At 36.7% G+C, this 25004-nt stretch overlaps 2 protein-coding genes across 3 annotated transcripts in view; one reads left to right on the top strand and one right to left on the bottom strand.

The window, feature by feature from the left end:
* The window catches only part of LOC134678317 (gamma-aminobutyric acid receptor subunit beta), a 555578-nt gene that overhangs the window by 356884 nt on the left and 173690 nt on the right, over nt 1-25004 (top strand). The window lies entirely within an intron of this gene.
* Nucleotides 1-25004, bottom strand: part of LOC134678319 (homeobox protein caupolican) — a 61599-nt gene that overhangs the window by 14805 nt on the left and 21790 nt on the right. The window contains exons 2-3 of one of the 2 annotated variants that reach the window (XM_063536845.1): nt 15587-15913; nt 8449-8558 (exon numbers count right to left, since the gene is read on the bottom strand). In XM_063536845.1, the coding sequence (XP_063392915.1) occupies nt 8449-8558; nt 15587-15913 (437 nt within the window). The remainder of the gene's footprint in view (nt 1-8448; nt 8559-15586; nt 15914-25004) is intronic. The other variant, XM_063536846.1, reaches the window with a different exon arrangement.

The following is a 25004-nucleotide window of genomic DNA, read 5'->3' as shown; positions in this document are numbered from 1 at the left end:
GTAGACTTTTTGTTGTAAATTATTTATGTCAGTATAGCTGGCAGGTTTTCTCGTCGTGTTATCAATGAAAGTATAATTTATTTCTCAGCCTCAACCTTTGGCGGCAATTATTTTACTCGTGCGAGTTTGTGCACACCGGTATAAAAACACCGGTATGTTTGGTGCTAAATTAAAAACGTCTGTACGAATTAAAATCTCCAAAACCCACTCGAATCCCAACGAAAATCCACTAAAATACAAATTAGACAGGTTTTGTGTGAATAGTCGTCTCCATCGTAGGAAATGTTTGAATACATATTTATATAGTGAGTTCAGGTCAGCAAAGTTTCGTAGCCCAAAATGAGTTACCGCACAGCTAGCAAAGTTTGAAAATTAATACATATTTCCTTAAATAAATTGTGTTAATAGGATTGCGGCTAGGCTAAAGAAAAAACATTAAAATAATGTTTTAACCTTTTAATCGAATATATTTCAGTCTGAACTAGTTAACCTTTGTTTGAGGACATTTCGCCCATTTACTACCATAATCCATTTTCTACTTATAATCATGGAAACTTCAGAAAATATCAAACAAAGGGACGTAGTACGTAAACGTACCGATCTACTTAGGTACGAAGGCGGGGCGAAAGGTACTCCTACTTCTATATGGAGAAATCGTTGTCCACTATAATATATATCTATAGAAAGAAACAAAGAATATAAATAAATAGTAGTTAAAGTTAAAATTCCTACTCAAGTTTATAAAAAACATCATGTGTGGTATATTATTAAACCTTTTTCTATTCAACTTATTTAATTAAATTACCATAACCTTCTACCGTGTACGTATAATATTTATAAACCGATAAACAATTTGATACCCACCCCTGACAAGTGAGGTGTTTGGACTCGAAAATAGTTAATTACACTCATTGACGGTCCGTTTTGGAGTGTGTTTAGTAAATATCACTACGAATTATTGGAGGGAGTGATTAAGGTGTGAGATAGGTATCAGGCGTCAGGGCTGGCAGCGCCTGAATTATTCAAGTTATTACAATTTTGGATATTTTACTGATTTCGTGTGATCTCAACCCCACAATTTTTTTTTTAAATGACACGCTTTTTTTTCTCTTTAGCGACAGAACAGTAAATACATATAGTATTGTTCAAATTAGACCGTTAGGATTCCATTGTGTTATTCATTTGTACTGACAGACACGTCGTAAGAAAATATTTAACTGCAGGTCGAAAGTGTCCAGTTAAGGAGTTTCTATTAAAGAATAAATTATTGCAAAATATAGCAATTGTGCTTGAAATTGTTTTATATGTATTTTTATTTATAAAATATGCCCTGCTTGGACAAGAAGTCAAAAATGGAATTAGGTACAATATTAGTATATTAATATCACTGGATAGTTTTTTTGATCCTGCTTTTCATCCCGTAGGGGTTAATAAAGCGTTGGAAGATAGGTAGTATGGAAATGCGATTAACGAGTTCGGTAAAGTCGCGAGTAAAGATAATAATGATCTCGTAAGACCCAGTCACCCAAGCCGATTTATGTGCTTTTGAATTTGGAACTTTCTTTTTTTTGGAAGTTCAATTTGTACTCGAATTTAATTAGTACTTGTACAAGTACGCGGGGACTTACGTGGTTAGGCAGCGTGCCGCGCAGTGGCAACCCTTATCAGTCGCAGGCGCACCTGCCGAGCCGTCCTGAACCTCGTATTACCTCGTTATTAGTCCGAAGACGCCCCACCATATATTTTATGACGTTTTAATTGTGTTATTTAACGCTTGTTATTTTTCGACAGCTTATTTCGGACTTGAAAATAGATAGATCAGCCGTTTTTGCACTTTTAGATTTACCGTTAATAAAATACGAAAACGGCAAGGTTAATAAGGACGTGCAAGTTTTGTTTATTTAATAGACTAATATGATTTTCAACTTGTTAATTAATTGTACACATACCTATATATGTAAAATTAATTAACAAGTTAAAAATCATGTTGGTCTATTCAGATTTTAAGGATAAAAATATGGGAAAAAACATTAATCTCAAGGATTTCCTCCTTTTTTTATTTAAGTCATTCAGAAACGGATCATGCAGATCTCTTGTTTTTTAAATTTATATTATGATAAAACTTAATTTACAGAGACCAAGTATGTACTTTATTACATCCCCGTTTTATTTCGTATGTACAGTCAGCAGCAGAAGTTGCTAAGCGGGCGAGGTGTTCAAAATTACCTTGACACGCTCTTATTCTCTTAACAATAAAGAAGCGTCAAGATCATTTTGAACACCTGGCCCGCTATGCAACTTCTGCTGCTGACTGTACCACTAAACTGTTCTGGTCAGAATTTGGGCACGACTTGTGATCCGTGTCTAAAAGGGACTTGTGGGGTAAATGTAAAATCTATTCATGTTCTAGCGACCTTTGCGTGTTTTGAAGCACTAATCATCTTTGTAAAAACTGTAAGTTATTACATAATTGTTATAAATAAGGCTGCTTACAGTGATAAGTCTGATCGACTTACTAACATGCACGGACCCTTTAAACATAAAAACGTATCATTCGATTTAAAGTTTACCTTATGGGCTTCTATGACACCCCAAGAAATACACTTGTGTTATATATACTTACACATATATTATATGTATATAAGCTACGGGTAGCGTATATATTTACATATACATATATTATATGTATATAAGCTACGGGTAGCGCATCAAACAGTGTAAGCCAAGTTGTAATAAAAAAAATTATAGGCGGCCCGGCATTTTGCCACGGTGACTGGGGTCCGCTCAGTAACATAATCCCAGGAACCTAAGGCGACAGTCTAACATTGTTTAATTAACGTAATTTTTATAGTGATTTTATCTCACGTACAGTACGACTGTAAAATCACATAAAAATAGGTTATTTTTGTTATTTAATAAAGCAAAAAAGAGAATTTTTGTGAGGCTGTACGTGTCTTTATTGGACAGCTCGAAACCTTAGATTTTTTTTTATTAACCTGTCGGCTACTTTTTCTGTCAGAATTTACGCTAGCGGCAAAGATCCATCTTACCTATAGCTATTTCGATTTTAGTACGGAGTTATTAGTTTAAGTTTTTACTTATATGACTTAAGTGTATGCGCTTGAAAGTCTTAACTACTAAATATTTCGATTGGATGTGTTTTCAGAAGTCACGTTTAATACTTTTATTTAGTACTTCAAAGTGCTCCCCACCGGGAAATAGTGCTCTAACCCTTTTTAGGGTTCCGTACCCAAAGGGTAAAAACGGGACCCTATTAGTTACTAAGACTCCGCTGTCCGTCCGTCTGTTGCCGATAATAAAACAAATATTAAAGTGGGGCTCCCATACAGCAACAAACGTGATTTTTGCCGTTTCTGCGCAATGGTAAGGAACCCTACGCGCGCGAGTCCGACTCGAACTTGACCGGTTTTTATGTATGAAAACTATATTACAGCAGATACAATTATTCATTAATACATATTTGAGTAAAATTGACTTACTTGACACGGGAAAGACTAACTCGTCTAATCCGGGTATTACGGAGGGGATTCTAATTTAAGGTATTCAGTCGGTGGCTGAAGTGCATGGCGTCGTTAATCTTTATTCAGGGAAGACGGCTCCGCAGTGCAGCGGCAATTAAAAACGAATAAATCACCCCCATCGATCCCTCCCCTTAATGAGCTCTTAATAACAACTAATATTTGTTTTGAAAACTTCAACAGGTTACAAGTGACAGCTCCATTAGATGTAAAAACATACTAGTCTTGAAAATAAGTTTTATATTTACGTACTGATGACATGAATAGATAAGTATACCATTTTCTTTATAAAATACAGGGTAACCTAGTCTACACGCACGTTGTTTATCTGTCTATAGTATAGCTTACCCATTTTTAGGGTTCCGTACCCAAAGGGTAAAACGGGACCCTATTACTAAGACTTCGCTGTCCGTCCGTCCGTCCGTCTGTCGGTCACCAGGCTGTATCTCACGAACCGTGATAGCTAGACAGTTGAAATTTTCACAGATGATGTGTTTCTGTTGCGGCTATAACAACAAATACTAAAAACAGAATAAAATAAAGATTTAAAAGGGGCTCCCATACAACAAACATCATTTTTGACCAAAGTTAAGCAACGTCGGGAGTGGTCAGTACTTGGATGGGTGACCGTTTTTTTTTTTGCTTTTTTTTGTTTTTTTTTTGCATTATGGTACGGAACCCTTCGTGCGCGAGTCCGACTCGCACTTGCCCGGTTTTTTGTTGATAACTTTTTGGTGAATGGGCAAGCCAGCTTTTCAGGTGAGAAGTCGTAGTGTATTGTGTTGTAGGGCTTGTGATGCTGGAACCCTACACTACCCCCGTCGATTCTGCTCCTTAATGACCTCAAAATAACAACTAATATTCATGTTTTGAAAACATGAACAGGTTTTATAAGCTATAAAGGGTGACCAAAAATTCCCCGTCCCGTTGCCAGGGAGGTTTTGGGATTATACCTATGAGCAACTTTTACTCTGGGACCAACTTCTAAATCGCGATTAAAAAATTTACCCTTCCATAGAAAATAGACCAGTCAAAAAGTATGAAACAGTCAAATGTTTTATGTGATTTCGGGGTTGGTCCCATAGTAAAACATGCTCAGAATAGTCCCACAATCTCCCTGGCAACGGGAATGCACTTATTTGTTGGCCATCCTGTATATATACATATATAATTTAAGAGCTTCATTACATGTAAACACATACGGAGCTGGGCTTGAGATAAAGCTTATATGTATTACCGAAATAATGTTTTTGACAGTTATGCCTAAAATACAGGGAGTCCTGTATTAATAGTCATACGAGTTATAAATTATTCTTTATTAAAATTCACGAGTCTGTTGAAAAGATTTTGTTTAATGGGCAGGCTAGCTTTTCGGGAGAGCCAGGAGGGTAGATGATAACATTAGGTACATGATTAAATAATGTAGTTTAAAGTCAGGTTCAGTAATAGACCCAGGCGGTTTTGTATTAGGTTGGTTGACCAATAAATGTTATAACTACCCGAAAATGTACAAATTGTCTGTTTACTTTTATTTAAATACCTAAAGATACAGAGTAAGGATTGCCTTGTGGTATCAGATGGTGAGAAACCATGTCATGTTTTAAACAATAACAAAGTGATACTTAGGTACCTTGTAATTTTCTTTAACAAAAAGTATATTATGCAGAAACTAAGAACTGTTCGTTCACTGTCTGTCGCATTACTTATACGACAAGATCGTTAATTACACTTAATGGCTAATTATAATTACCCTTTTTCTATATTTACATGAATTGTAATTGCCTAGGGTGTCGGGTTAGCCATAGAAAAAGCATGAGAACTATTTTTTCATAAGTTTTTACGAAGATATGAACGACAATTATTTTATGGATGTATTATGGCATGGTATGATCGAGTGAGCATGTAATTTGTCGCCTTTTTAAATATGAATATGAAGTAATATGAAAGCAATATGAAGTAAATATGAACGTATATGAACGGGCTAATATTAATTAGTTTTGTTCTACAGCTTATAAGTAATAAATGCAAATAAATTAGCTCGTTAAAGGATGTTTTGTATTCTGACGAAGTTACTAAAATATCGTAACAATGCTTAAAGAGAGAATTTTTTTAGTTGAGAGTTTTGTAAATTAACCTTTACGAGTTTTTAAATTAACCTTCAGACATAAGCTGACACGTGGACGCTACGTCACCGAAGTGTCAAAACTGAAATTGAACTTTATGCATATGCACGTAGGTCTATGTTGCTCTGAGGTCTGTGACCGATTAATCAGTATTTGGCGTTGAACCTGCCGTTGGCGTTGCAGTTGCCGTTTGGCGTTGAATATCGGTCATTGGCGTCGAAAAGGTTAATTAATACAACTGTTTTGCATTACATAGCATGATCGGACATACATTGATTGTAATTAATCCGTATCCGTTTATCACTACAGCTGTTACTTAATGTCCATCAGCTATCGTCATTTCTCGACTGCTGTCTCTTATCAAAACTAATCACTGCTTCTGTTACAAACTGGATTACAATACTAGGAGCTGTGATATGGGAACAGAATATTTGCAAGTTAGTATGCACTAATACATTCACCGTCACGGAAATCGCACACCTTCGGGCGCAAGCGATTTTTTTAAAGGCCGACAACCTCAACAATAAATAAAACACATAAAGAAAAGAGACATCAGATTAAAGGTTTTAAGTGATGTCAAATTGATTAAGATAAAACCATTTCTCTCAGAGATAGAATTACTCGCAATCGCTCGCACCATACCAAGGTGTGCGATATTCTAGACGCCGAGTGTGGTTGGTTATGGCACCAAACTAGTCACCAAGCATAGTTGGTGACCCCGAATACTTAATTACCTCTCAATAACAAACTTAGGGCCAGTTGCACCAACCACATTTGACAGACTGATCAACGTCAGCGGGCGCGCCCCAGCGCTTTAAGTACTATGAAACTTTCCATACATAAAAATTTAGCGAACTCTTTAACGATACGAACAGTTTGGTGCAACCGACCCTTAATCTGAGTTTCTCTACCCAGCGTAAGTACCTACTACTAAGACAGAGTGATTTGTCATACAAATCATTAAAATAATAATGAAAATCGGTTGATTGCGATCTAAAGAAAAATAATACTTTGCCATAAACAGATGTATATTGCGCATTGCACATACGGTAGGTACGCGGCAACTGGCCCAATCTGATATCTGATACAACATTCATATCTAATAAACTCATGTTTTGTTACCTTTTCAATTCACCGCTATCAGCTTGCCTACACAAGCGTCCTGTCTACATCGCCTAACATATAAATACGGGCACTGATTAACTGTATCAATCGTTATAATAATGATAAAGTGCTTACTTATCGCTTTAACACTTTGCCTTGGAAATTCTGATGCCTTTGATTTTTACGGTTGAATCTAAAAACACTCGATACAGGGTAAAAATCACATTTCAATTGTTAGTAACTTAGGATTTGTTGCATGAAACCGACTGTCACCGCTAAAGCGTTCGCTATTTTTAGGGTTCCGTACCCAAAGGGTAAAACGGGACCCTATTACTAAGACTTCGCTGTCCGTCCGTCCGTCCGTCCGTCCGTCTGTCACCAGGCTGTATCTCACGAACCGTGATAGCTAGACAGTTGAAATTTTCACAGCATAAAACAGAATAAAATAAAGATTTAAATGGGGCTCCCATACAACAAACGTGATTTTTGACCAAAGTTAAGCAACGTCGGGAGGGGTCAGTACTTGGATGGGTGACCGTTTTCTTTTTGCTTTTTTTTGTTTTTTTTTTGCATTATGGTACGGAACCCTTCGTGCGCGAGTCCGACTCGCACTTGCCCGGTTTTTTATTGTATGTGAAGTTTCAAAGTACACTGCTGAGCGATGATGATCAGTCCGTCATATCTGATTGGTGCAACTGGCCCTACCTACCTATTAGTAACTGTGTCCCGTACAAAAAATAGCAATACAGCAGTGATTGACCCTAGCCTGGATTTATAAAAAGTGACGAAAAGACTATAGAAGTTAATTAGCATAAAGCTCAGTGATGACAGACACGAAGTGACAGAGGTGATGGGGCTACTTACCTATTTGATTTAAGTTAAGGCTTCACTCAAGTAATTATAACAACCAGAATTACCTATTTTAATTAATATACGAGGGCTGGGTGTGGGTGTTTAGAACGATACCCTAATGTCTCTATTTCGAACTAATATGTAAGAGTGATAGCGAGATTACTGTTTCGTTCGCTACGGAGCGAGCGATTGGCCTCTTGACTATGCACCCTGGTCAGAAAGTTGTTTGCTATTAAGTTGACTGTTTGTTTGTAGGACTGTAGGTACCTACAATTACTGTAATAATTAAGGTGCTCGTTGTGTACTTGTTTGGTTAGGTAAATGGATAACTAAAGGTTTGGTACAGTAGGTAGATACATATATGCCTGTGTTTGAAGTAGGTACCGCCATAAAACAAGCAAATGCGATTTCGTTCTGGAGTGACCCCACGTAGTGGGATAAAGAGAGTAACACGTGGGCCGGACACGTGAAGTGACAGTGGACGGGGCCCGGGTCGCTCGGACGCGTCGATGCTATTTGTTCCTTTTTCATAGATTTGGACGTTTATCCTGTCGATAATGCACCCGACGGCGACTTATGTCCGTATGGCGAGAGCTCAATACTGTCCGGCGACGCTCCGGTGGGAGGCCGCTCAAAAATTAATTATGCCTGGCTCCAAACTCCCCGATACTGTCACTGGGAGTTAGAAATCAGGAGAGGCCCACGAGCAACGTGAATTTTAGATCGCTATAGGTTCATGAATACTGCACAATCATGAACTCTCGCAATTGTGCCTAAACTGTCACGGATTGTGACGCTATATCGTTACATAAATAGATAAAAGAGCTCACCCGTTGAAGGGGTAGCCAGCGAAGGCGGCGTCGTAGGGGTGGTACACAGTCGGGTAGGGCCAGCTCGCAGCGCTAGCCGCCAAGTTCTCTTTCAGTTCGATACCCGCAGCCTGTAAAAAAAAACATGCGTTTGTAACACCTACATGATCTTCCTACTTACTTATATTTAATCAAAAGGCTGATCTTATTAATCTAAGCCGCGGTATAAAAAGCGGTTAAAATCAAATTAGATTATTTACTTATGCTTAACATTGGCGCATTGAACACAAAAACTTTAATTTAACCGGTTTAAAGTCCGAAGTGAATCTATTAAAACATCGTTTCCGGTAGCGTTAGCGCGATCCATTACGGGTCCTCGCCGGATTGATTCCCTGATCGATCGCTTAAAGTCCTCGTCTTAACTATTATACGAGCTAATGGGCCCAGATACAAGATGAGAGCATCAATCATCTACGAGACAAACGCACCTTTTTAGAGTTCCGTCACCGGGTTACTTTAATTTAATAACTAGGTACAGATTATTTACTCGTAAGTTTCGTCACTTGTCGAATAATCGTGTGGCATTTTTATACCCTCAAAACGAACTATGTATAGGTATGTGTATACTCATGTTAAGGCTTACATTTATTTAGCAAAGTGTAACAACGGTTGATAATAATACTAACATGTTTTCATATAATCTTATAAAACCATTAAAAATGATATGAACACGAATAAAGTTTAATTGGTACAAGTTATCAAAGAAATTGCGTAAAAACTCTGACAGTAACAAAGGAACTGAGGGTCCAAAAATTTATAGCGACGCATTAAAATAACTCAGGAGCGACTCTTAATGCGGTCAGCCAGGATAAATCTATCAAAAGATTTTGTTGTTCAACAACTTCATTGGTGGCCGAATCGAAAATCCGATAATAAATTTTACTCAAGTACGACAGCGTAATCCAGGCGCTCTGTCGCTCTTTGTTGGTTAGACCTTTCTGATATAATTCCAGTTTTCTGTTACTACAAATAATCGGACTAAGCCGTGACGTGACGCGATTCTGCATTCGGGATTTATTGTAACGCGCCATGTTGTGCGGCTTGGCGACTTCGCCGATTTAGGCAAATCTATACCAAGCAGGTATCGGTGCGATATTTAAGTACCTACTTTTATATTAATATCGTTATAATTATGCATTCATATAAGTAATATACTCTCTAATTTGTTTTTAAAGGATAATTTTTCCCATGGAAATTCATACTTAAACAATTATGCATAAGGAATAAAAAATACAGTTTTAATATATGTACTTACCTATTTATTTATGGTAGAGGTTACTTATTAGGTACTAATAATTAACAGAATCACATTTTGGTCTTAATAAAAGTTAGATGAAGGCGACATTACTTTCTAGGCTAAATTAGATATTCTATGGTCACATATGTAATGACATAGGTACTTAGCTTTATATTGTATACATACTAGGGAGTGCTCAAGGTACTGACTTTCTATACAAATACAGTAAGTACCGGGAGCATTCCCTAATACATACTATCTATATTAGCATTATATAGTAGGTTTATAAAGATTGACTTTAATGGTTATTTATTCATGGACCTGGTTAATATTTTAGCCTGTCTATCCAATATACTCTAGTTATTAAATAAAGAGGTAGGTAAGTATTAATGATAAACGGCACTTAAGATGCAATACTGGTGTCTTGATAGTTGGTATCGTAAATATAAGTACCTATACATATAAGATAAATAATATACGTATAATCAAAAAAAACATGCTACTAATAGGTAGGTAACTTTAAAAATAATGAGTCGTAGTCATATAACCATTTACATTAGCATGGTGAACTTTATTATTATGGAACATAAATGTTTATCCGTCAAATGTTTTAATGGACACGCAAAGGTACCTACGAATGATTGAAAGGAAAACACAAGTTTTTACGAAACATCCATTCTTCTATAAAATGTTTTACCTCAGAACGTTTCTTAACTATTTGTTTCTCAGGATTTTTTAACTATAGGGGAGCGGGGGACTTGCTGTAACAGTTAGGGTTTGTGCTCGAGAATTCCCGAGGCGAGAAATCTCGAGAAATTTGTCCTAAGTCGAGACGGGAAAAATATATTCAATGCCTCGAGAACTCGAGAAATAAATCTCTAGTGATAAGTAAAAAGAAAACACGCGTTTAACACATGATGTGTCTATAATGTATTTTTTTAGGTAGTTAAATAAATATGAACAATGTTTTTTTTACATTTTCAGGTAGGTAACCTACTTAAAACATTTATTACCAACCAAATAAAAAACTACCTTGATCCGACCCCTATCGTTCTAGCTTTAACCGATTTTCATGTTTTGAAACTTTTGAACTATACATATCATGATTCATGACATTCATGTAGTGTCTTTTTATTGAAAAACGCTTTAAAACATTTTGTAACGAATCGTAGGACCATGTAATAAGTGTAATAACAAATATTACAAAATTAAATTACTATTGATAAATCAAATCATCCCGATATATTCCTACTAGCAAAATATGACAATTTTAGCAGCTTTATTGTTATGTTGAGTAAGTACGAGTAATTCATATTACGTAGTAAAACTTCTGTTATAAGTTTTGTCACATCGAGTTAAATTTATTGACTTGAATATTGCTGCCTAATAAAATACCATATTGTGGTTTGTTTATATTTTGTTGAATACCTAAAGAAATACACTATAGCATAACACATCGCCGGTGCGCACGCCACCTATAGTTTTTTTTTGCTGTTGTATTTTTGATTATTAAGTGCAATTTATGGTGCCTAAAAATGTACCATATGTTTAATTATTGATCTCACCTACGATTCCTACGAGTTTGATGTGTAAAAAAGCAAAAAAAAAAAATAACATGGTGTTTTTTGGAGCTTTCAAAATTTCTCAAGATACTTGAGAAACTCGAGAAATCTTGGTCGAGAATTCCCGTGCCTCGAGAAATTAAAAAGGTCGAGAAACCAGAAACCCTAGTAACAGTATTAGGAAAAAAAACTGTATCGTCTAAAATATGTATAATTTTATGATTCTGAGTATGAGGGTTTGTAAAGTATGTATCTAAGCACTAATTCCGATTACAATTAATTTTAAATGTTTACGCATCTTTTCCAGACACTTTTTGAAAAACTGGGAGTTGTAACAACTTACCCCGTAATTGGGGCTTGTTGTAACAGTTTTTTTGAAAATGGCCTGTATTGTCTAACATATGTATAATTTTATGATTCTGAGAACGAGGTTTTGTAATCTCAGCACTAATCCCGATTACAAAATAATTTTAAATGTTTACGCACCTTTACACCAGACACTTTTTGAAAAAATAGGAGTAGTTACTGGGAGCTCGTATGCACATCCACTCCCTTCGATGTCTGGCGGGGCAATGGCGGTGTTCACATTATCGACGTTATAAGAAAGTCATTCAGCAAAAAAAAAAAAAATGTTTTTAATTCCCCGTCAACATTGAGCGTTATTTACCCCTGTTACATTAAGCCCCCGGCTCCCCTAATAAGCACGTATAATTAACGTTGTAGGGTAGAGGTATCAACTAAAAGTAAATCGGATAATTAGTACCTACAAAATGCAAAACGATTACTAAGCAAATTATCCCGACTTTTAATTTGTTATAAATATGTTTAGTTCCCTCTTGTTTACCTTGTTGAACATTACTACCTTACCTAAGTAGGTATCAAATCAATATTGTATAACTATAATAAGTTGTTTTCAGAGATTAGAAAATTTATGTTTGTTTACAGTATTCAACGCCCGCCCTTACAAAGACGGCATAGAACCATTTTATAATCTGACAACGAATTCAACACAGTACAAAAAAAGGCTATAAAAACATAACATTAGACTACCCTTAAAGAGTAAAAAAATAATGAATCGTAGACAAAATAAAAGGCGTGAAAAAAACACGGAGGCAGGATCCCATTGAAGGCGAGCAAGGAGCGAGCAAGTTCACACTTTCGCCACCGATGATATACGATCATATCTCCATGAATGATTGAATCATCTGCCGGGACACGTTCACGGCCCCATCTTTTAACACCTTCCTCCAAAAGTTTTACTACGCGCCATATATTACGCGCCGTGGCTACTTTTATGTTGTTATGATCATTATCATTCAAAGTCACTACCCACACACGGATTCGAGCTTCGTATCACACCAGCGGTGGTGCGGACTTGCTTACCGTTAAAATTTCCTGTAATCATTCAAACGCAGTGGTATTCATGACCCTATTACACTTATTATAGAGACAAAATATTAGAATAATACCAATACCTATAGATTTATCGGGTTTCAATCCAATGACCTATAAGTTTTACAACCATAAATAATGTTGTTTGCATTTAATAAGTAAATAAAAACAGGATGTTATGAAAACAAGTCCTAATCGGTGATAAAGGAATCGTCGAACATATAAAGCCGTTAAGTCCGAATGGAGCTTGATACAACTTTTTATGAAATAACGGACAAAAAGGTCATACATCATCAGATTATTCTAATTTATACGTGAGCTTTATAAGGTACACATCGTCCCCGCGGTGGTACTTAGCGCGAGAGGACGACAGCATCTAAAAAACAAACTATTTTGACATCCGAACCTTATTATTTTTCAGTAATTCCTATTGTTGCAGGTGTCAAGAGTGAAATGAATGATAACCGGTAAGCTGCTGCGCTTTAGATACTAATAATCTTACAGAATGAGATGATATCTTGATCCCGAGGTATTGGGCTTCTTTAAACATAATTACTTTAAGACTTAATAAGATTTCGACAAAATTACAGCTTTATCGGATTATGGAACTGGTCGGGACCGCTAATACGAATCGGTTTAAACTGATAGGCAATATATTCACTAGTATTTTTGTTTTCAATTAAATAACCGTATGTATTAATTTACTTGAATACGTATAATTAATGTTTTTGCAACTGTTATTAGGTTTTTAAATGTGTTATACGGCGAAAAGCTAAACTCGTCTTGTAAAGTATGTTATGTAGTTCGTTATGTAGGTAGTATTACATGTAGCACGTGCGTATGTAGCTGTATTGAGCCATTTTGCCGAACCTCCACTTGTACGGTTTCGAGGTTAATCTTCCTTGTTTGAGGTAGTTCTCCGCTCATTATCCGTGCGGCCGCTTAACGCGCCTTAAACTAATTGCCTTTTGGTAATAGCTTTATGTGTTGTAGGTACTTAAAACTTTGTTATGTTTATATGTAGGTATATTATCGGTCAGTTCATTTCGAACAGATTTGGTTATACATGTTAAACTAGAGGCTCTGTGAGGTGTGAGCTAACAGAAAAATTCTATTTAACTATCAAAACTGCTCACAAAATTTCATGAGATTCTGTTGAAAAATGCGACCTGCAGAGGAGAATATCCGGAGTGTCTGACCACTCGGTCGTTTAGACAGACAGGCAAAGATTTTTACCCAAGCTGAAACACTCGGTCAATTATTATACTACCTACTTGGTATTCTATCTCTATTGATAATCAGGAAAATACGTCACCATTTCCATTATAACCAATAGCACTAATAACGTAGGACATAGAGTCTTAGTTGAAGAAAAATCTATCTCAATTCGGTATAGTCGCAATTTCTTCGTCAAGATAAAAATACACTAAAAACGAAAATATTAAACTTTCGATGTAACATCCGTAAATTAACATCTCAGCGGCAGATTATATCTTAGTGAGCATAAATTAATAGTAAAGTAAGTGCCCAGCGAGTTACGATGCATATTTCATTAGGTACTTATGTATGTATTTTGTTTTAGCCTGCTTGCCCGAACGTGCCTATTCTGATGATAATGCTGAAACTATCCATTGACCACACTTTTGATCAATTGATACCTACTTCGTAACTAAATCATCGGGTGTTTGAGTAATTCCAATAGGTAGGAAGGTACAAAACAAATGATAAATCAGACCGGATTTACTATTTAACTATTTATATATATTAAACGCGCTCGTCGCAATAATGTAGCTCTTCTTGGACATTAATATGATATTATTGAAGTTAATAATTAAAATTACAAGAGATATTAGCAAGTTCCTCTAAGTGACCTTATCTTTTTATTTCCTTTGCATATTGACTGAAATGTAAACATTGTAATTATTGTGTTTATGGATAATATACAGACACAATTTTATAAAGAGAGAGATGATCGAATGGAGATGTAGATTGAAACCCAAATTGAAGAAGTATGAGGAGGTAAATTATCTAATAGACCCCAGGGAAGTTGAATAACACGGATTATTTAAAAACAAAAGCCAGATCAAGATTGCGCCTTAAACGAAAAGCGTTTATTTACGACGAACAATATCAATGTTAATGAAATGAAAAGTGTATCGCTACCATTAGATTCATTAGGAACTCGAGGTATTGTGATCTTTACTGTAGCATGGTTTAGCAAACACCGCGGAAAACATACGTACCTAGTGAACCCACCTATAGTGAATTCACGCACGACACCTATACCTATACCGGGTGGGCCCTGAAATGGAGCAATAAATGTAGGCTATCAAACTGATCAAAATTTGTTCAGTGACTTATGACTTATAAAAATAACTTTTCTTAAATATCCTATTGTGAATTTTATGTTTAAAGCGTGACACACAACGTCAATTACAATGATGATACCTACATTGAAGATAATAATTAGTATAATTACCTAATGTGTACGAAAAATAAGAAGTCTAAAGGTCTAATTTTTAAAAGCTGTTAAAAAGTTTTATAGTTTGGAGTCAGTACAACAAGTAAGGTAGAAGTACTAGTGCTCCTAGTATTCGACATGGGCACTTTATGTCAAAGTAATGTAGGATAAAATTGAACGGCAAAGATTTATTATCTGTATTCAAATCTAATTCAAATCTAAATGTCACTGACATAAAGTGACCATGTCGAATACTAGTGCAGCGTCGAGCACTAGTACTTCTACCGTACCTATGTTTTAATTATCTGCTCGTGTTACAAGGCCCACTCGGTTATAAAACGAGTATTTTTTTTATTGTAACTAACACTGTTTTGTTTTAAAGGAATTAATTACTCCCGATAAGTGAAATTATGTCCCAAGGCACAAGAAAAAACAAAAGGTACTAACGGCGTTAGTGTAGAAAGGCGGTTGGTCGGCGGCCAGGGCAGGGAAGTAGGCGGCCATGCCGGCCGCGGTGGCGGCGGCGGCGTCCGAGTAGGGCGCGCTGTACATTGAGAGCGGCACTCCCGATGCCAGCCGCTGGTAGTTGAGGAACTCGTACTGGCAGGAGCAGACCGTCTGGCCGGTTATAGGGTCCTGGAAGATGGGCCGGCCGGTGTCGCAGCACCGGGGCGCGGCGGGCGCGGGCGAGCCGGGCCGCGCCGCGCCGCCGCCCGCGCCGCTCATCCCGGCCGTCGCCGGCGGCGGACTGTTGGAGGCTGTCGATATGGTGCTCTGTAAGTTGTAAATTTTGAAATGCCTTTATGGCGCGTTTTCACATTCGCTGTTGCAAAAGTACACGATCAAAGTACATGTATACAATAATGGTTAATGGAGGCCTCCTAACGCAAAGCGACAGTCGCACAGGCAGATGTAACGCTAACAAACATTGACACGGGCGTGGTATGCTGACTTGGTTACGTGCAAAAACTATTATGACCCCGCGAACGAGCCAACGGCTGAACTATATTGATGAAAGCATAGACAATGCGATTAGCATAGCTCCCGATGATGGATAGTAAATGTGAATTAAATGTGAGTATGCAAAGGGGACGTCGGGAACTGGGCGTGCCGCTCACATCGTCAGACGATTCTCTACCCTTTTCTGTGTGACAAAATTAGATTAGACGTGGAAGCAAAACTAATATCCTTTGAAGAATTCATATTTAATAACAATAGGCTATTATTGTTGTAATAGATTTATTCGCCGGCCTACCTGAATCGATATCGCGGTCGCAGAATAAACATCCGGCGGTTGTCGGAGCACAATGCGCCACGGCCTTTATCCAATGTGCAGACTCGTACGCGGATAAATAGCTTTCTAAATATTTGTCGTTCGAATGAAAAATGGTCCCGGCTGTCCGAGATTTTATTGTAACTTCAATGGGATTAGGAACCGAGAAATGCCACCCGACCGCTTATGATACAACGCTCTGTCAATTTATTTCAAAGAAAATCGTAATTAATACGTCTTTTGTGCCCTTTGCTGTTATATTTCCAGGATTTATTGATGTTTGAAAATAATTTCCGTTGATTTGAACTTAAAGTAATAGCAACACTGGATGTGATTGTGAGCGACGCGGAGGTTTAATAAGTCAAAGAGCATTGTTTCTTGTGGACGTAAGCCCCGTAAAGTAAAGGCGCGGTTAACTGTGAGGGTGGACTACGCTAAGCTGACCCATGTGATGCCCGGAGTATGGCTTCACTATCTCCCTAAACGCGCCATGCCACCCGCTACTTCGCCTGCAATTCACTCGTTCAAACTTTTCTTGGTCTATAGTTACTTCAGTTTAAACACTAGTTTGCCCACTCTTATCACTCAGAGGCTAAAAACATTTGTTGTGTTCAGGGTATTATAGAGGTAATCCCGAAGCCGTTCAGTGACGAATCCCTGAATTACCTACATAACATACCCTGCATTACATAGTGTTTAATCCTTGCTCGCTAACAGTGTGCATGACGGGTTCTACGGCTACAGTTTGAATGTGGCTCGTTCGACTTAAAGGTCATGACAATAGTAATCATATTGGTCTGGAGCGAGCACGCAGCTGAAACCGATGCCGGTGATTAAAAGGGTTCAATCCATTCAAACGATACGAGTACCTATCTATCTGTCGAATGGAAGAACATAATTTCTGTAGTAAATACTTGATCCTGTTCACCGCGCAGTGGCCATTGTGATTGTGTCCCAGTCCAGTACTTCCATTGTCGGCCGATTGTTGTTCTTGTTGATTACCTAATTTGACAGGGAGCTTTCCGGCTGTGGCTAAGAGAAGTCAGAGTAACTTTACCTTCTTTCGATGACCTGTATTGTATAAACGTTTCAAGCTGTATTGGCAACCGATTTCTTAAAAAAAAAAGTATAAATTATAATTAGTAAGTTTTTGTTTCACATTTATAGTAACGCATTGAAAAGAAGTTTTAAATAACTATGTGCCATACAAAACATGTAAGCAAGACAAAACGTAGACAATAATTCTCAATTGTTTACTTTATTCTTTTGCGTTTTATTTCCAATACTTTTTTCAAATTTTATAGCGGATGGAGTGGCGAGCCTTAGTTCCTTTCGTAATAACCTAAACCGATAATTTAGGTACCCACGGAGTATCGATCTCGATGTTTCAGAACAATTCGAATCCTTATTGTAGGAAGAAGTAACGTGCGTATAGGCTAAAAAACCTTAGTTTAGGAGCTATTTATACACAAACCGTACCTCAATTACCTAATATCAATCGAGTTTATCACTGGCAGTTTAAATTGTTTACACCGTAGTGAAACCTATGACGCGCCCCGTTTACAAATATGTACTATTTATATAGTTATCGAGGTGGATTTATTTATTATATTTAAAAAAAATATATATATAAATCAAAATAACAAAATTAGACCATTAACGTTGAAAATGTCAACAAATTGAAAACCGAAATTAAACCGTGAAAGCTAAAGCTAGGTTTATGTACCTAGTGTTTTCACTGTATTCTTTCCTACGAATTTGCCACATCACATAGCCAAATTTAAAAGCGCATCGACATATTTTTTCTTTATCTCTTTGGGCGGATTCTTCGGACCCATCCAGCCGGCGTATTATGATTAGCTTTATCCATCTTTATCCACGTGATAAAATAATTGTCACTTTTTAACACCGTGGGATAGAAAGTGACGGACACTGTTTTATCACGCTGTCACGTAGACAAGAACGACCATCATATCCATACTGTAGTTGTTAATGAAATGAACAACAATTTTAAAGGCGGTCCCTACTCTTAAGGTACCTACCATCGTTACCCCAACTTTACGTTAAATCAGTTTTCCTATATTACCGTTGCATCGCAGCTTTGTCATTATCTAACCGCGATTAATTAGTGTAAGTATTTAAAGGGAAACGGTCGGATACCGCGCGCTGACTTAAGTATTGGTTGCGCACTTATAGGTGCTTATTAGATAAAGAACACAAAAAAGTTGTCATCATATCCTTTTCAAATATCGGACGGTTCGAGGATTAAAGTGCCGCTGCACCTTATCTACAGCAGACATCTTTTAAAAAACAAACACGAGAAGTATTCTCTTTTTGTCGTATTTTTTATCGTAACCCGCAGGATGTGTTAGAGTCGTTAAGCCCTTTTAAGTGTTAAACCATGTAACTGAATATTTGAGCGTATAAGGGACCGATCTATTTGTTAAATAACGTAAAAAAATGTTAATCTAAAAGAAATCGGACCCAATGACATGAATTTCGTTAAAGACATCAGTCGGGCAAAAAATATCGATGACACGTTTGTCGCTCGACTAACCGTGGTGGCAGAGCGGTCCCCAGGTACCCGGGCTGGCCTCGCCGACACCGAGGTGCTCTCCGTAACATCTCATTAAAATATTTATTCAATTTCTACATTCACTCATAGCTGATTTCCCAAAAGGGATAGGTAGAGCACGTTTAATTAGTCAATATGAAAGAGATCAACTCTGATAGAACCACGTCTGATATTCGTTTTTACCTACTAGATATTACGCGTTTTAGTTTTCATAGTCATAGTCAAAAAACAATAAGGTTTACTCGGATAATTCCGAATGTCGAAAACTGTCGGATAATTCCGAAAAGAGACTTTTATTATGATGGAATTAAGGGTGATTTTCATCTGAATTCCGGAATTATCCGAATACACCTTATACGTAATGTGTTCGAAATACATGCCTTAAAAATGAAAGATAATAAGTAATATTTACCTAAATCATAAACATTATCAATAATTTTAGCCACCGTGTAAGAGCAACTCCTCAATAAAAATCTTTTCAATGATTCATAGACAACTAAAGTTCAAACGGCATTTATGCACACAATTGAAGTGGGTCACATCAAAGTTTTTTTTTATTATGAATGGTCTTACTCATGGCCACAGACTAGCCTAGGCGAACACATAAGCAACTAGTACAACGAATATTAATCTCATAGAATTTACTGCAACCGGAAACAAGCAATGGATCGTATACAAATTATCACATTAAGGCAGGCATTTTTTTTTGTTAATTACAGATATGTTTTAGTATCTAGATACTATTCTAGAATTAGCTCACATATTAGAGCATATTCCCCCTATTTAATCCGCTCATAGTCGGTTAATGAAGAAGCATGACAATTTGATAGAGCTGGTGATAAGCGCCCGTCACGGCGGTTGCTCGCGTTCCTCATCATGAGAAAACCACGCGATTATACGAGTACCGTCCCGATTTTTTCCATGAATCTGATTTATTTCCTACCGGCCAATTTTTATATTTGTTTAACAACTACTGTTTCAGTTAACGCTGGTTAATTATTACACATTTGTATATGTTACATCTGTGTTACGCTTTCTTGCGACACACAATTGGACCTGTGTTCTGCCTCTGAGGTTCCGTTATTTTATTAATAAAACGGATTCCTTAACGTAAGGAATGCGTAAGATAACATTTTACATGCGGCTTTAGTTCACTATTTTTTTTAATGCGAAGAGGTTTGTGGATGTACCGACATTATATACCTACTGTTAAAAAAAAGTTCCTAGCAATATGCTTAAAATTAGAACAAATCATAAAACTAACGTCCCAATAAATAAGACCAGGAGTTTTGATAATGTTGACCTCTGCGCGTGAGCAATAACTTAATTCGTCATGTTAGTGCTCCATACAAACTTTGTTTTTGAAACACTGAAGGGATCACTTAAGTGTCGTAAATCGGTTAAAGATGGTTTTTAATTTTTATAGAGACTGTTTGATTTTGATAGCCAAAAGCTTACCTTGCATGTGGCTTGCATAAAAACATGAATATTAATTTATTAATTTATGCCGATCTAAATTCACTATTTTATGGTTTCGTACCAAAAAAGAACCACCCTCATAATGAGACTCTCTTCGTCTCGCTTTCTGTCACATCTCTTAATATCTCGGGACTTTTAACTTTTGGAATAGTTATTTGATACCGCTTCACCCCGAAGGCATTGTCCTAGCGACAAAGCTAATACTCAAAAGTGACGCGATGTGTAAAAGATATGATAAATCGATATCATACACATACGAATCGAACGAATCGTGTCACAAAAATCGCATCACATCAAGTCACCTTTGTCCCTCAAAACAGCCGATTTAGGTCGCTCGCTCAGTGTTTGGCGATAACTGCCCCTGGATTATCGCCAAGCAGCTCCAGACTCCTGGATGACTAGCCAAGGTAACAATCGTTTGCGCCACGATGACGTAACGCTTAGTGTCTCTCTATCACTCTTCCATAATAGTGCGACAGTGACAGTTGCGTTTTGTCCGCTACGGAGCGTAAACGATTGGCATGTTGGCTACGCATCCTGACCAATAGCCAAAGAAAATTTTCTATCTTTTTCTATCTTTTTTTGTATTTTATTATGTAATTAGTTTTAAATGTTTTAATCACATATGGATTATTTCTGGAATAAATTAATTTCATTCATTCATTTATGTTTTATCCATTTTTACGAATACTTCAAAATTACAGATTAAGACAAACTAAGTGACTAACTAACTAACTAAGTGACTAACTAACTAACTGAGGCTTGTAGCGCATCTATTAATTATGTCTGTCTGTAAAAAATATATTGGTAATCAGAGATATTGATAAATTGGTAGGTGACAATATGACAACATAGCTGGACGGATTTCAACCAATCTCATAGCGTAACTGGAGACCCAAGGAATAGTAATATGTAACATAATATAGGACAAGTTTTAAATGAAATGAAACGTTCTCCTTGAACGTTCAAATAGATAGGACGCAGGCTTGATTTGAGTTGTAGACATTTGTGATATAAATTTTAAGCTCCTAATAATACCGTAATTAAAATAGGGTATTTGACTGTATTTAAAATAAATTATTTTACACCATGCATGGAATAAAGCACCAGAAGATTAAGAAACGTAGACAGCAATTATATTTAGTAATAATATATATATTTTTTAAAACCCGTATATAACTATAAAGAGTAGGTGATTTGATTGTGACGTCACAAGCTAGTGTTTCATATAAATTCCATAGTAGCAAAATCGTTTTGAGTTTTGACAGATCAAAAAAAGAAATTGATTTGACTAGTAGTCAAATAACCTATTGTCCATTCAAATACGACATTCCCATAGATTATTCATAATGATCATAATTCTAATTTATAATCCCATTCGCTCTACTTATCGGGCTTGACCTTCGATAATAACAAATAACAACAATCGAGTATAATGAACATGTTCCATTGGGAAATGAGGAATAGTGTTTAGTTACTTCCGCTTGGGAATTTACAGTTTTGTAATATCAAAAACAAGTAAATATCAAAATTAAGGAAAAATCTGCTTAATATTCCCTTTTAAATATCAACTACATTATAAAACTACTGTTTTCTTTGTTTTTACTACTAATTTATCACAATATCACAATAAATAATTTGTCAAGTTGGTGTTCAAAACCCGTAAGCAGACGTAGACGTAATACATAGATCATTTCAAAACAAATGTCATGTGACAAATTATATTCGATGCCAGAGAAAAACCAGCTTTAACGAAAACATGTCAATAAAAAGCACATAACACTTATGTAACTTGTTAAAGATGCGATTTTTATGTCAAACTACACAAAACGGACATAAAAATAAGAATGTAGAACAGTTTTATTAGCTTTCCACAAGCAGTCATATGTGTAGGCGCAGTGACAATCTGTCATGTGGTGGTGGCATTAGCGAGTGCCGTGTGATCCGTCCTTAATTGCGCACTGACGTGCCGGCCCCGTTCGCGTGAATAGGAAAACACTAATTAATTAACTAAGCATTCGTTTTTTCCTAATGTGTTTCCGACGATCTTAGATAAGTGCGGTCGGAGCAGCCGCGCGTGATTCTTCTATGTCCGACATGTGACTTTCGCGAGAGATAATCCTGCCGGGTATTCTCTTAATGAAGCGTCAGTCAACTCCCGCTGTGAGCCGTTAAGCCCGTGCACGCACCTTTCCTCGTGTAAACGAGATCAATTGTTTTCCATCAAAAGTTATTTACATAAAATTGTGACTTAATTGGACAATTACATGGTGGATCGCGAGTGTCTATTTCGACCGCATCCTGTCGAGATATCCTCGCCGATAACGCCGGAATTGGCCCACCCTCGAAATGCATAATGCCTTAAAGAAATTCACACCTTCCCTAATGAAGGTAGAATAAGGGAAGAATAAATATTGAAAGCGAACCGCCAGCCGTATTCTAATGCCCGCAAAGTAGTAATGTGAAGATAAATACGTAGTAATGGTGTATAATGATAATGAATGCATATTAATATTATAAAAGTTGTCCGCTGGCCTCGTTCACGGCCGTCGTCACATCTACAGGAGGTAGCCAAAAGCAAACTTATTCATTTCGTGGATTTTGTAGTTTTTTGAAGTGAAAACTTCTTTAGCGGTGCTGGGCACTTTTTGAGGTGGGGAAAAAATGATAAACTCGAGACAGTGTAACGCGATCACGTGACCGTAACGTTTAGATGGCCACTCATTTAGATGGCATTTAAATAAATAAAGAAAAACTCAATGACATTACATGAAAAAGGGGAAAAGGTTACAATCTTGTACGGGTTGAAATACGAGGATCTCACAGTTACATTCTAACTATATCACTCAAATATAATTCAGTAAAGCTACATCTTGATGAAATCGCTAATAAAAGTGAACTCTAGTACTGGTGAATATATAACTCAAAATATCATGACCAAATATATTTAGATGCGAGGTCTGCAAGGTAACTTTACAATTTCTATTCGAATTTTAAATAATTAACGCTACAAAGTTGAATTTCGAATTTTATACAAGCTTACTAACCAGCAATTTCGGAACTAAAGTTTTTCAATAGAAAGGAGGATGGGTCAATTATACATAGTGCTGCAGACATTTTGGACTAGTCGCAAGACCCGCCGATTAGTATTTTTATTATTAAGCCAGTAAAATTAAACCTACATTGATAGGAACATGGATTGACATCGATTATGTTTTAATGTTTATCATGAACTGGCACAGAGTATACGTACCTAATATAGGTAGGTACATATGGGACCTCCACCTTGTATTTGAAGATTTTGAGGTGTTGTTGCAGGCATCTGAACCTTTCACGTGAAATAAAACCGTAATGTCTGTAAGTATGAAGTTCTTCGATACTGTCCTATTTACTAAGTTGGCCAATAAGAATTTAACTGGGTCACATTGTCGAATCTAATAAGAAAACCGGGTAAGTGCGAGTCGGACTCGCGCACGAAGGGTTCCTTACCATAATGCAAAAAAAAGAAACAAAAAAAAGCAAAACAAAAAACGGTCACCCATCCAAGTACTGACCTCTCCCGACGTTGCTTAACTTTGGTCAAAAATCACGTTTGTTGTATGGAAGCCCCATTTATATCTTTATTTTATTCTGTTTTTAGTATTTGTTGTTATAGCGGCAACAGAAATACATCATCTGTGAAAATTTCAACTCTCTAGCTATCACGGTTCGTGAGATACAGCCTGGTGACAGACGGACGGACGGACGGACGGACGGACGGACGGACGGACGGACAACGAAGTCTTAGTAATAGGGTCCCGTTTTACCCTTTGGGTACGGAACCCTAAAAACGAGTAAGTATGCATCTTCTTATAATATAAGTTCGTCAAAAAAAAGAGTCAACGATAGCTTTTATTATAAGTAATGAATATAATTATTACAGTAGGTACATATGGTCCTATTTTCCCTCACTAGTGCGTAAATAGCACTTTTCGTGCGTATGTCATAAGTTTAAAGGGTCATAATATGTCACTAGTGCGGGAAAATAGGACCATATGTACCTACTGTAATAATTATATTCATTACTTATTATGTACTGTAAAACGTTGTACGATATACGTGCGAATAGGTAATTCGCAACTCGTGTCGATTTAAAACACTCCCTTCGGTCGTGTTTTAATTTATCGCCACTCGTTTCGAATTTCCTCTTTTCCGCACTTGTATCGTAACTAATTATTTTTACTTTATTATATTATAATGATATTACGTAATTCATATTGTCATGGCTTTAAATTCTAATATTTTCATTGATTTTTATTTTTAAGGGTAAACAAACTTATTGTCAAACGTTTTTTTAAAGGCTGTACGAAAAGATGTAGAGATAGACCAAAAAAATTCTGCATATTATTTTTACAGCACACGCAGTGGCAGTGTTATTTATACGTCATAAATTAATAGAAGTTTGACGTTTAAAATAACACCTGCACTGCGTGTGCTGTCATTATCTCTGCAGACTTTTCTTGGTCTAACTCTACCTCGATATAACCTATCTCCTCTAC

The sequence above is a fragment of the Cydia fagiglandana genome, chromosome Z (assembly GCF_963556715.1).
Source record: "Cydia fagiglandana chromosome Z, ilCydFagi1.1, whole genome shotgun sequence".
NCBI classification, from domain to species: Eukaryota; Metazoa; Arthropoda; class Insecta; order Lepidoptera; family Tortricidae; genus Cydia; species Cydia fagiglandana.
Note: the sequence above shows the minus strand (reverse complement) of the source record. Positions and strands in the feature narration are given on the sequence as shown.